Genomic DNA, 14,271 nt, shown 5'->3' with positions numbered 1-14,271 from the left:
CTCTGGGAGGCCAAGGCAGGCAGATCACTTGAGGCCAAGAGTTGGAGACCAGCCTGACCAACATGGCGAAACCCCGTCTCTACTAAAAATACAAAAATCAGCCAGGTGTGGTGGCACGTGCCTATAATCCCAGCTACTCGGGAGGCTGAGGCAGGAGAATCACTTGAACCCGGGAGGTGGAGGTTGCAGTGAGTTGAGATCGTGCCACTGCACTCCAGCCTGGGTGACAGAGCGAGACTCTGTCTCAAACAAAAATAAATAAAAATAAAAAAAGACTAATGGGATCAGTTCATAGACTTAAGAATCCATCTAAAGTGAGGAGAGTCCCACTGGTAAATCTGGTACAATTTGAGCCAGACATGGTGGCTCTTGCCTGTAGTCCCAGCCACCTGGGAGGCTGAGATGGGAGGATCAGTTGAACCCAGGAGGTTGAGACAGCAGTGAGCTATATGATCATGCCACTGCACTCCAGCCTGGGCAACAGAGTAAGACCCTGTGTTGTTTAAAAAAAAAAAAAAGGAACAGTTTAAACATTAAAAAAATAATAAATTGGACTGTTTTACACGTTGAACAATCAAAACATAGTAGTGATAGTCAAGAGGAGTGTGCTAGGGAGGGAAAGAGAAACAGAAAAGCTCTTTTGTGCAGCTGAGTGTTGGGCCATGAATGCTGCAATAATAACAGACTCACAGAGCATCAGCATTTAGCAACTATGCAATGGAATCCAGACAAGCATCCTCAAGGCATGCTACAATCCCGTGTAAAGTATATTCTTGCACAGTACATGTCACATACTAGGTATAGCTGGATTTGCACGAATGTGCTTCCAACAGATATTGTCTGTGCCAATAAAAACTTCATTTTGTTTCTTAGGATGATGGATAGAGCAGGGATAGAAGACATCAAGTTTGTAAACCTATGCAACTCATTTGATCTATTAAAAAAATGGGGGCCAGGCACAGTGGTTCATGCCTGTAATCCTCAGTACTTTGGGAGGCCAAAGCAGGAGGATTGCTTGAGGCCAGGAGTTGGAGACCAGCCTGGGCCACATAGTGAGACTCCTATGAGACCCTGCCTCTACAAAGTTTAAAAAAATTAGCTGGGTGTGGTGGCACATGCCTGTAATCCCAGTTACTTGAGAGGCTGAGGTGGGAGGATCACCTGAGCCCTGGAGTTGGAGGCTGCAGGAAGCGGTGATCGGGCCACTGCACTCCAGCTTGGACAAGAGTGAGACTCCGTGTCAAAAAAATAAAAATAAAAAATAATAAAATAATTAAAATAGATTATTTAATTATTTTATTTTTCTTTCTTTTTTTTTTTTTTCAGACAGAGTCTCACTCTGTTGTCTAGGCTGGAGTGCAGCGGTGTGATCTCAGCTCACTGCAACCTCCACCTCCTGGGTTCAAGTGATTCTCCTGCCTCAGCCTCCTGAGTAGCGGGGATTACAGGCATGCACAACCATGCCTGACGAATTTTTGTATTCTTGGTAGAGACGGGGTTTCACCATGTTGGCCAGGCTGGTCTTGAACTCCTGACCTCAGGCGATCTGCCCGCCTTGGCCTCCCAAAGTACCAGGTACAGGTGTGAGTCACTGTAATCGGCCAAAGATACATAAATAAATAATTTTTAAAATGGTACTGTACACTAAAGAGCAGAGGCCTATGAAACCAGAAAGAATTGCTCTGCTTTTCCTAATTCAAGGGTGGTGGTCAGAAAGAAACCCCTTTCTGCTTCAAACTACAGTTCCACCCCAAAATGCTTTAACACTAGGACCTGTTTCGTGCTTCCAAGCATCAGCCAAAGGTTTTGGCAGGATTCGACCAAGTGGCTTTGAGGAACAAAAATACTATAACTTATTCCTGTGGATCTATAGGCATCAATCCACCCTGCCAATTCGACAGATCTAGAAATCCTTTCCTTCCCACATCATTTCCACTTGCCACAAGATAATAATCTCATAATATTTATTTATTTATTTTTAAATAATTTCAACTTTTATGTTAGGTCTAAGGGGTACACGTGCCGGTTTGTCACTAGGGTATTTTCTTTGGTAGTGAGGTATGGGGTATGCATGAACCCCCCACCCACGTACTCAGCACTGTACCTGTGAACCCTGAAAATCTTGAGACAGGTCTCAGTTAGTTTAGAAAGTTTCTTTTGCCAAGGTTGAGGACACACACCCGCGACACGGCCTCGGGAGGTCCTGGCGACATGTGCCCAAGGTGGCCAGAGCACAGTTTGGTTTTATATATTCTAGGGAGACATGAGACGTCAATCAACATGCCCATTTTTAACGACACTCTCGGTGGCCCCTGACAGCCGCCCAGTGAGATACACAGCATATTGTGCCCATTGAATGAAGATACTTCTGACAATGAGGATTTCTCGTGGAAAAAAGTGTATATTCCCAAACTTATGGTGTATTGATTTGTCCCATGTCACACAGCTGGGTATAAAGAGAGCACTCAATAAGCATATGATGAATGAATGAATGAAACTGACAAAGCAAAGTTCAGAAAATGGGTACCTTTCCTAGAGATCCTGCAAGATTGCAAAGGGTTAGAAGTAAACAGTTCTATGCATTTTACTGTGACCAGCAATTCTGAAAAATCCATCTGATAATTTAAATTTATTGTTGGAACTGACTCCTCCTATCTAGCTGTAATTTTGTACCCTTTAACAAATCTCTCCCCATCACCCCTTCTCCCTACCCTTCCTGACCTCTGGTATCCTCTGTTCTAGTTCTTACTTCTATGAGATCCAGTTTTGGGGTTTTTTTTTTTAAGGTAGTTCTAGTGTTCTATAGCAGTGCTGGTCTATGGCCTATTAGGAACTGGGCCGCACAGCAGGAGGTGAGTAGCGGGCGAGTGAGCAAAGCTTCATCTGTATTGATAGCCGCTCGCCATCGCTCCCATTACCACCCGAGCTCTGCCTCCTGCAGATCGGCGGCAGCGTTAGATTCCCATAGCAGTGCAAACCTTACCGTGAACTGTGCATGTGAGGGATCTAGGTTGCGTGCTCCTTATGAGAATCGAATGCCTGATGATCTGTCTCCTGTCACCCCTGGATGGGACTGTCCAGTTGCAGGAAAACAAGCTCAGGGCTCCCACTGATTCTACATGATGCTGAGTTGTATAATTATTTCATTGCATGTTACAATGTAATCATAACAGAAATAAAGTGCACAATAAGTGTCATGCACCTGAATCATCCCAAAACCATCCCCCCAGCCTGGTTTCTGGAAAAATTGTCTTCCATGAAACTGGTCCCTGGTGCCAAAAAGGTTGGGGATCACTGGTATATAGCACTATAGGATGACTACAGCTCAAAATCATATATTATATAGTTTCAAATATATATATAGAAGGAGAATACTGAATGTTCCCAACACAAAAAATGGTACAGGTTGGAGATGATGGATATGCTAATTCCCGTGACCTGATCAGTAGACATGACGTGTACTGCAACTTTACTACATGCCCCATAAATATGTACAATTATTACATGACAGTTAAAAAACATTTTAAATCAAAAATAAAATAAAGTATGTTTATTGTTTACTTTTAAAATTTTACCTTGCAATTCCAGCTCAAATAATGCTTATTATTATTATTATTATATTTTATTTATTTATTTTTTTGAGACAGATCCTCACTCTGTCGCCCTGGCTGGAGTATGGTGGTGTGATCTCAGCTCTCTGCAACCTCTGCCTCCCCAGCTCAAGCAACTCTTGTGCCTCAGCCTCCCCAGTAGCTGGGACTGCAGACGTGTGCCACCATGCCCGGCTAATATTTTTGTGTTTTTGGTAGAGACGGGGTCTCACCATGTTGCCCAGGCTGGTCTTGAACTCCTGGCCTCACGTGATCCACCTGTTTCAGCCTCCCAAAGTGCTGGCATTACAGGAGTGAGCCACCACGCCCAGCCCGATGCTTACTATTTTAAAAAGCAAAATACAATAGAAAAGGCCGAAAATAAAATAGAAAGGCCCTACCCTTGGTTTAATATAAAATATAAGCCTGATATCGCAGGAAATAGGCAAACACACACTGGAAGGAGGCCACATGGCTGTTTTTTAACATTTTAATTTCAACGTGCCAGCATTTGTCCAAATGAGATGATACAGGCTAGAATGCACGGCGGAATTCCAGACTGGACTCACTCCATAAGCCAACTCATCACTGCCCGTGAACATGAATTCTGGTCCTCAGAGAAGCTGACATTTTTTCCCTGAACATTCCCGTGGTCTCCGTCTGAAAGCCGATGACCATCCAACCCTGACTCACCTGAGACTGTATCCATATGGCTATTTTAAATTAAGCCCTGAAATATCCTACGAGCATCGCCCTCTGAGACTGACGATTATTAACCACCCACACGGAAAAAGAAACAGCCCCTGCATCACCCACATCTTGTACACAAAAAAATGCCACCACTAATGCCCTAAATTCAGGCAGGTTCCTCTATCCAAAGGCTAAACTGCTTCAGGTGACCTAAAAAGTGGCCACGCCTCTCCACGTAAACACAGCTACCTGGTGAGATACACAGCATATTGTGCCCATTGAATGAAGATACTTCTGACAACGAGGCTTTCTCGTGAAATAAAGTTTCCCGTCTCATAAAACTGAGAATTCTCTGGAAAGAGGTGAGTGGAAATGGCTTTGAGGAGGGCAGTGATTCACTAAGTTATTGAGAACGGAGGTAGTGGGGGTAGAGACCAAGCCAAGAGCAGTCAAGGGCGGACCGACTGCACCCTGACTTTTGTTGTCAAGCAGAGAGCATCTCTAGATCCTGTTATCCTGAGCAAACTGTTGCTCTAAATCGTTTAGGGCCAAGCCCTGGATGCTTCTCAACCAGGAAGTGAATCGGTTTAGATCCTCTAAGCCACCCACATTCCCCAAGCCACCTACAATCTTTCTTCCCAACGTCCACGAGTAGAATTTCTGTCAACGCTCTAGGAAGTCCTGTTAGGATTTAAAGCAGAGAGACCACAGCCGAGGTGTTTCTCAGATACGCTTCGCCTAGTCCAAATGAAAGTCAGTCACCACGTCTAAATGTTTCCTTAGCCCTACAGAAATGGGTCTCCATGGCAAAGCCTCAGAGGTGCTAAATACGTATATTAGTGTTGTTAGCTTCGTGATGGGAGGAAATTGGCAGTGAGGTTTCATTCTAAATAGGGTAGGTCTCACAGCACCTGTACAACACAGCTCCAGCGTACTTCAGAGGTCCGTCGGGCAAGAGCGGAGACCACCATCAAGGGTCTACTAGAATGTTATTGCTGCTCGCTTTTGCCGACAGCTTCAAGGGTAGAAGTGACCTCTGAAGGCATTGGTGGAGAAGTTGGGGCGAGGGGCTTTAAGGTGGATTTCTATACTCTACGTTTTTTGTGTGAGGCACTCAAATGGATTAAGCATAAATAGAGGCACAAGGTTCAACAGCGTTTCCCTTTGAAAGGACCAGAGGAGATCTCCACGCAACAGGACCACCCAACAGGACATTGTCTAACTACACACAACGCCCACCAGCTGCCGGATTACTGCAGGAACCGGTCCAGCTTCTCCTGGATGCGAGCAAACGCGTCCTTCCCCATGTAGTCGATACGGCCTTCCTCCCACTTCCTCCTCTCTTCCTCGGGGCTCAATTCCTTCACCTTCTCTTCGATGGAGATCTGGGAAACAGAGACGGCCAGGTCGACCTAGGGAAGACAGTCAGTGGGAGATGGTTTTTGCAGCTGTCCATTATCGAGGGAAAGACTGCTAAAACCCATCCAGTGTAGGGTCCCGCAGAAAGATGCATCTCAGTTCTCAAAAAGAGATTGCGAATCACTAGCGCTTTGTTTTTAATGAGACAGGGTCTCTGTCGTCCAGGCTGGAGTGCAGTGGTGCAGTCACAGCTCACTGCAGCCTTGACCTCCTGGGCTCAAGAGATCCTCCCACCTCTGCCTCCTCAATAGCTGGGACTACAGTGCACATCACCATGCCCAGCTAATTTTTGTATTTTTTGCACAGATGGGGTCTCATTATGTTGCCCAGTGTGGTCTTGAATTCCCGGGCTCAAGCAATCCTCTTGCCTTGGCCTCCCAGTGAGCTGGGATTGCAGGTGTGAGCCTCCACGCCCAGCAGCACTTTTCTTTTGAGCTAAATATACACTAGATTTAGTATAATATGCTTAGAAGATAATTGTTTTTGCTTAAGTGTTTTGAAATTTTATAAAATGTAATTGTATATGTTCTCTTTTTCTGAAGAATTGTTTTCATTTCTAGCCACTAAACCATTTTAAACACACACATGCACACATGCGCATGTGCGCGCGCACACACACACACACACACACTAATTTAATCCTCTCACCCACCAAAACTTCTGTTTTGTATGACAGTGAATAACCAAACTATGTTAAATGAAAAAACAACTCACCTCATGTAAGTAAAGCCTATAAGAATTTGGACTGCTTGGCAAAGGAATTTAAATAATAATTCAGACAGTTTTTTTCAATGGCAGAGTTCCTGCCTTCTTAAGGGTCATATGAAAAAACAGATGAAAATGCAAGTGTGTAACAACACACACACACACACACACACACTTTTGTTTGGCATTCAGATGAGTCAACAAAAAGAATAAATACATTTGCTTTAAACACTTCTTACCAAGAACTAGAAAAAGACTCTTAAAAATTTAAAGATGGTAACAATAATAGACACACACACATCTTTCTATCTATCTATCTTTCTATCTATCATCTATTTATCATCTATCTCATCTACCAACCATCTATTATCTATCATCTATCTCATCTATCTACCTATGTTCTATCTATCCACTCATCCATCCATCCATCCATCCATCCGTCCATCCATTCTATTTATCAATAAATCATCTGTCATCTATCACTCCATCATCTATCTACCTATTTATCTATCTATGATCTCTACCTACCTATCTACTTTCTATCAATCTATCTATCCATTTATCCATCCATCCATCCATCTATCCGTTCTATCACTCTATCATTTATCTATTTATCTAAAATATCTCTCTACCTCTCTACCTATCTATCATCTATCACTCTATCATTCATTTATCTATCATCTCTATCTACTACCTATGTTTTATCTCTTCTATATCTATGTATCTATTATCTAGATGTGAGGATGAATGGATATATAGATGAGATAGATGATAGAAAATAGATAGATAGCCGGGTGTGGTGGTTTATGCCTGTAATCCCACTTTGGGAGGCCGAGGCAGGTGGATCACTTGAGGTCGGGAGTTCGAGACCAGCCCGGCCAACATGGTGAAACCCCATCTCTACTAAAAATACAAAAATTAGCCGGGCTTGGTCGTGGGTGACTGTAGTCCCAGCTACCCGGGAGGCTGAGTCAGGAGAATCACTTGAACCCGGGAGGCGGAGGTTGCAGTGAGCCGAGATCACGCCACTGCACTCCAGACTGGGTGACAGAGTGAGACTCCATCAAAAAAAAAAAAAAGAAAATAGATAAGAGGTAGATAGATAGATACATGATATGTATAGAGATAGATATATAGAAAGATAAATTTGAGTTTTTACACCATAGGCATATACTACTTTCTTCTCTAATTACTTGCCGCAGTGTTTTTAGAAGGTTTTTACATATAAGATTCTGCCTTCTACCCTCATTCTCATATATTATATTTTATTTAAAGACAGCCATCCTATTGATTAAGGTGATAGCAAGAGTTAACAAATAAATTAAAAAGTCCACTTCAGGATACTGCAGCATTTCTCCCCTCTAAGAGCACTTGCATTTAGATCCATTCAGTTCCTGAGAATGAAATGTTTCTGGAATTAACAGGACCTACAGCACCCAACCTTATACTAGTTTTCAAGACAAAACAGCACAGTGATTGTGACATTTCTGCTAACAAGAGATGAGTATCCAAGAAAACAACAAGCTGCTCCAATGTTATGAATTAGGGTATTATACAAGATACTAAATAAAGTTCCCCTAGAGGACAGTGTGGACACACAGGAGGTCAAAGTGCCCCGGTTTAGCAAATCAATGACCGAAATCTTCCTCATCTTTATGAGCCAAGCACTAACTAGGGCTTTCCCTATACCACTCTCCTTTTTATTACCCCTCCTTCCAATTCTGTGAGGTGGGCAACCCAGTCTCCACCTCATGAACACTGAAGCAAAGTAATGAACTCAAGCTGGGCGTGGTGGCTCATGCCTGTAATCCCAGCATTTCAAGAGGCCAAAAAAGGAGGATCACTTGAGGCCAGGTGTTCGAGACCAGCCTGGACAGCATAGTGAAACCCCAACTCCACAAAAAATAAAAATAAAAAATTAGCTGGTTGCAGTGGCCCATGCCTGTAGTTCCATTTCCTTGGAAGGCTGAGGCAGGAAGACTGCTTAGCTATGATCATGCCACTGCACTCCAGCCTGGGCTACACAGCAAGACCCTGTCTCTAAATAATAATAATAATAATAATTTTTAAAAAGAAAAAGTAATGAACTCATCCAGGATCCCAAACCTACCACATGGCTGAGCTGTCCAACGTAGGTCTACCCAACCTCACACTGATGCCCTGTCATTCACTAATAACTACAGATTCAATTCATAGAGCCTCAAATGATGACCACAAGGATGGAACATGCTGAAGGGATACATTCACATGTTTATAAGAAACCTGGACCTCAACCAACAGCTCTAGAAATTAAGTTCAAAATGCTGCATTTGAACATTAACCAAGTAAGAATGAGAAAAACAAGTTCACATTTTCTCCAAGGGTGACTGTCCAGGGAAGGCATTTAGCCAACGGAAACATTTGTGACACAGTAGGTCACACTCTAAACATGCGTTCAATACCAACTTTCAGTCTAGACCTAAACCTAGCTCTAGAGCTGTATTGATTGTTACTTAAAGACCAAATGGCATTATTAGAGCATGCTTAAAGTGCAAGAGAAAACGTTAGCAATTGCTTTCATTAAATGCATCAATGGAGAGAATGTAGTTGAAGATGAACACATCTCTAAGAGGAAGGAACAGAAAGCATGCATCTCTCATTTCATCCTGAAAGAAGAAATTATTTGCATGCCCCATTTGGATTCGAACATTAGCATGCCCCACTCCCTCCAATTTTCAGCTTTTAATCTCTTCATTTCAGAAAATGGATTGCTATGCATTAATTTCCACAGTCCCTCAACTTCCCTCCTGATCCCTTCTGCAGAACAGCTTTTAAAGAGAGAAAAGCGTGATGATCAGACTTGGAGATGGCAAAAGAGAGTCAGCCGATCACCCCAGGCAAATGCCAGAGAGAAGACAGAAGAATCAGAGGCAGGGGAAGAGGGAAGCCGATTCTTATTTTTTGTTAAATGAGGCTGAAAAATTAACAGCTGTTGTGTGCATGCAGTTGACCTCAGTGACGGTGGATGGCCCCCACCGGGAGCCTTGGGCAAGGGGAAGAATTTGGATACCACCTCCAGTGCATCCTGCAGACTGGGGTCCCTGACAGCCTCAGCAGGGAGTTCCTGGCTTGGTTCGAAGGTTTCCTCGGATGAGACACTTTCGACTTTATTTGCTGGCTGCTAAAACATAACCATTCCATCATTAGTCTGCGGTGGACTGCAGGGAACTGTAGCCCTAACCTAAATGATGGAGAACTCTTTATCCTGGGGTAAAATAAAATCAAATTATTGGGTTGAGGCCAGGCGCGGTGGCTCATGCCTGTAATCCCAGCATTTTAGGAGGCCAACGCAGGAGGATTGCCTGAGCCCAGGAGTTCGAGACCAGCCTCGGCAAAATAGCAACACCTCATCTTTATTATAACTTTTTTTTTTGAGACGGAGTCTCACTCTGTCGCCCAGGCTGGAGTGCAGTGACGTGATCTCGGCTCACTGCAAGCTCCACCTCCCGGGTTCACGCCATTCTCCTGCCTCAGCCTCCGGAGTAGCTGGGACTACAGGCGCCCATCACCAGGCCCAGCTAATTTTTTGTATTTTTAGTAGAGACGGGGTTTCACCGTGTTAGCCAGGATGGTCTCGATCTCCTGACCTCATGATCCGCCCGCCTCGGCCTCCCAAAGTGCTGGGATTACAGGCGTGAGCCACCGCGTCCGGCACTATAATTAACTTTTTTAAAAAAACTGATGGACTGTACTCGATCTTCTTTTCTGGGAATGCTAAAAATAGCTCAGCTTCTCTCCCCTCACTTTTTCTGAGCCATCCACCAAGTCTCAGACAAGAGGAGATGCTACAAGTTCTTATGCAATTCATGAAAGTTAAATTTTCAGAGAGAGATTTGACTTGTTTATACCAAATGCCTACAGAAGCATTTTACTAAGATAGTCTCTTTGAGAGTTTAAAAAAAGGGGGGTGTCCATAAAGCCAGTTTTCTGATGATATGTGGCAATAAAAGCCCAGATTCATAAGGGTAAATTTAGAGAAAAAAAGAATTAAAATAAAATCCATAGTCATGGAATATTGATTTTAGACATGGTGCAAGTCCTATCAAAAGTTTAAAAAAATTAATGGAGACATAGATGCTATATAGACGCTGTATCTTTTTCTTATTAATTTTTTTAAGCAAAGTGGAAGAGAATAACAAAATGACGAAAAAGAAAACCCCACAATAAGTTCGAACAGACAGCCAGATTCCTTATCCACCTGGATAATAGAGAAATAGACTAATTATAACACAACTTGTTCCAGGTGGGAGAAACCACTCAAAAAAAAAAAAAAAAAAAAAAAGGGAGGAATTTTTAAAAGCATATGGCGCCCCCACTGGTATGTAATGGGGATAGACACTGTGAGAAAATAACAAGCAATAAGAGAGCTGGCCATGTGTAGGTCATATAGATGAGGAATACCAAGGTGGTTTCAGTCTCTGTGAAGTCTGCAGGCTGAGGGGAAGGCTGGGACAGTGGGTCACACGTTATCACGGCAGGAGTCTCAATTTCAGGACAAGCTATCATCTGTTATAAAGAAAGAGCAAAGGCAAGTTAAGTCAAACCTTCATGCAAATAAATGCAACTTAATTGAAAATACCCACTCCATTTTTTTCTGCCTCTATGGTGCAAATACAACTTGATATGGGATAGGACTGGGGCAAGGTGATATGCTCACCAATACCTGTGTTTGTTTCTTCTTCTTCTCGGGCTAATGTCTAAGTGCATTTTGTGACCTCCTTGCACCTGGACAGGACCATGGAAGTGATTCCCACAAGCAGATTGAGTGAATGTGAGGAGGTGATGTGAGTCACCTCTGGGCTGGGCAACGAGAGGAATAAGATATTCCTATCCTCTCTTCTACCACCAGCCAGGTGAAAAACAAGATCCCTCCACCCTCTCTGAACTGGGCCTCCATAAGAAAATAAAACCAAACAGAGAACAAATCAGGTGACTCTTTTCTCAACTCTCCCAAGGATGGTCCATATCTAACACCATGCTAGATGGGGAGGAGATTACTTAATGCATTACGTACAGTGGCTGCGTTCAGCAACAGCGCCTAATCCTCCCAAGGAGTCTCACTTGAGAAGAGCTGCCCTAGAAGGTGGTGCACAACAATAGGAGCATCCTGGATCCCTGAAAGGCTGCATGGGGTAGAGCATACCTTGGCCACCCCAGCTGGCTGTGATACAAATGAGAAATAAACTTTTACTTATTTGGGGGCTGTTTGTTATAGCAGCTAGCCTACCTTGACAAATACAGGGTCAAGAAGCAAACCTGTGTCCAAACACTGGGGCCCCCATCAGGTCAGGTCACAAAGCAGTTAGCTTAATGAGTGTGAGCAACAGAGATAAGAGAACACTGACATCCTCACTGAAAACACACTGTGGAATTCTTGGGGGTGGATGGGGTTGAGCCTCAACATGAGCCCCTCTTGCCTGCACCAGGCCAACTTCAGAGAATTGTAATCCTTCAAATGCAGACCCGCAGGCCATGATCCCAGAGATTTTGAGTGATGTCAGCTGGGGTGGAGATCAGTCACTCGGATACTCAGCTCCCAAATTTCTGATCCTAGCATTCCCTTTTAGGAGAATGTCCAGTTCATTTTCCTAATCGAGGCATGCACGTATGCATTTCACAGGTGTTTATGGAGAGGTAGGTAGTGAAGATTAAACAGTGGCCTACACAGATATGATCTGCACCTTCATGAAGCTTACTGTCAAAGAAGACAGAAAATCAACAAATAACAAATACAAAATGGCAAGCCATGAGAAATTCTAGGAAAGAAAGTGGTTATCAATTCTAGGAAAGAAAATGTTATCAAGAGACCTCACCTGGTCTAAAGGGGGAGACACTCCTAGGGAAGTAATATCTAAAATGAAGCCTGAAGGCTGAGTAGAAGCCAATGATGTAGAACGACTGGAAATGAAGTAAGAAGAAGAACATGCTGAAAAATGCACGTGAAAGCAGATCAGCATGTGCAATGCCCTAAGGCAGAGGAACAGGAGCACAGAAAGAAATAGAAAAAAGGTATCTATAAAAACTGAACACCCCCAAAAGTCATTATTAGTGAGATTTACTGAAACTTTAAGATGTAAAAGAGAACACTGTAATCATGAACCTTTTTTTAAATTTGACTATTCTAACTCATAATCACGAAAGTGCAATTTATTTTATTTATTTATTTATTTATTTTATTTTATTTTTGAGACAGAGTCACCCAGGCTGGAGTGCAGTGGCATGATCTCGGCTCACTGAACCTTCTGCCTCCTGGGTTCAACTGATTCTCCTATCTCAGCCTCTTGAGTAGCTGGGATTACAGGCATGCATCACCAAACCCAGCTAATTTTTTGTGTGTATTTTTCGTAGAGATGGGGTTTCACCATCTTGGCCAGGCTGGTCTTGAACTCCTGACCTCAAGTGATCTGCCTGCCTCAGCCTCCCAAAGTACTGGGATTACAGGTGAGTCACCATGCCCAGCCTACGAAAGTGCACTTTAAATAACTCACAGAAGAATAGAGTGGAACAGTAGTTGCCAGGGGCTGGGGGCGGAGTGCTTAGAATGAAGACATGTTGGTGAAGGAATGAATATGAAGTTTTAGTTACACAAGATAAATAAGTTCTGGGGATCTAACATACAGCATGGTGACCACAGTTAACAATATAGGATTGTGTACTTAAAATTTGCTATGAGAGTAGATCTTATGTGTTCTCATTACCAAGAACAGCAGCAGGAGGAGGAGAAAGAGGAGGAAGAGGCGGAGGAGGAGGAGAAAACAGCATTTATGCGAGGTGATGAAAATGTTAATTACCTTGATACAATGATTGTTTCACAATGTATACATACAGCAAAGCATCAAATTGTACTCCTTAAATACATACCAATTTTTATTTGTCAGTGGTACCTCAATACAGCTGGAGAGAAATTTTTAAAAATTAACATTAAATAAAATATGGGCTTCTTCTTTCGGATCTCAGCTATGTATGTAAAATCCAAACATAAAATTAAGTTCTAAGAATTATGGTGTAACACAAAATTATAAGTTGTCAAAGACATCAGACAACCATGATAACAGGACTCCTTTTTTAGTAGCTGCTCATGGCTGGCTGCTGAGTGACACTCATAAACTTCTCAGCCCTGATTCCTTTTAATCCCGACAGCCCTATGAGGCAGACAGGTTGAGCCTTCCCTCTTACTGTTGCAAAGTTTAATCTGCAGACAGAGATACTGCCCAACATACGAGAGCTAGCAAGTGAGAGAGCGGGATTTGGGTATGCGCCTCTGTGTCTGCCAAGCCTTGCCCTTGGGCTGTATGCAATGTACATGATTTTCCAGGGTCTGCAAAACACCAAAATGAGTCTTGGGAAAAAATGACGAATGCAATAACTGCATTATCATAAACCATATGAATCCCATAAAAATGAATAATTTCCTTCTTCAACCAGGGCTGGTAGAGGGATGTCCTGGATTTGAATACTGACACATCAAGGAAAAGGACCTGGAGAAATGACTCTCTGAGTCATGGGGCTTTCAGTGAGATGTCACACAGACACTTATTGTGATGGATAAATGAAGCAGCCAGACAGGCAAAGAATAAGTGCTCAAAAAACCATTCCTGGAATTGGATTAGGGAAAATGTCAATCTGTTTCTGTCATCTAATTTCTCCCAACGACAAACACATAAATAAGTTCCACGGGGCCGATCATGAAGTATAATCCTTCCTTGGAAGGGATTTAACTCGGGGTTATATGTTTGATTACAAAGGATGAAATAATGATGCACGTTTTCAGCTTGCCCTCTGCAGATGTGTTAATCTTACGAATTTAAACGACGAAGAGAAGTTCAGT

At 43.0% G+C, this 14,271-nt stretch overlaps 1 protein-coding gene across 8 annotated transcripts in view; it reads right to left on the bottom strand.

The window, feature by feature from the left end:
- Nucleotides 1-4,066: 4,066 nt before the first annotated feature.
- GYG2 (glycogenin 2) overlaps nucleotides 4,067-14,271 on the bottom strand; it is a 53,326-nt gene continuing 43,121 nt past the window's right edge. For 5 of the 8 annotated variants that reach the window (XM_024352983.3, XM_063804762.1, XM_024352980.3 and 2 more), the window contains 3 exons: nucleotides 10,845-10,949; nucleotides 9,457-9,564; nucleotides 4,067-5,692 (listed from right to left, as the gene is read on the bottom strand). In XM_024352983.3, coding sequence (XP_024208751.1) covers nucleotides 5,531-5,692; nucleotides 9,457-9,564; nucleotides 10,845-10,949 — 375 coding nt within the window. In that variant the 3' untranslated portion in view covers nucleotides 4,067-5,530. The remainder of the gene's footprint in view (nucleotides 5,693-9,456; nucleotides 9,565-10,844; nucleotides 10,950-14,271) is intronic. The other 3 variants (XM_024352977.3, XM_024352981.3, XM_024352982.3) reach the window with 3 other exon arrangements.

The sequence above is a fragment of the Pan troglodytes genome, chromosome X, assembly GCF_028858775.2.
Source record: "Pan troglodytes isolate AG18354 chromosome X, NHGRI_mPanTro3-v2.0_pri, whole genome shotgun sequence".
Taxonomy (NCBI): domain Eukaryota; kingdom Metazoa; phylum Chordata; class Mammalia; order Primates; family Hominidae; genus Pan; species Pan troglodytes.
Note: the sequence above shows the minus strand (reverse complement) of the source record. Positions and strands in the feature narration are given on the sequence as shown.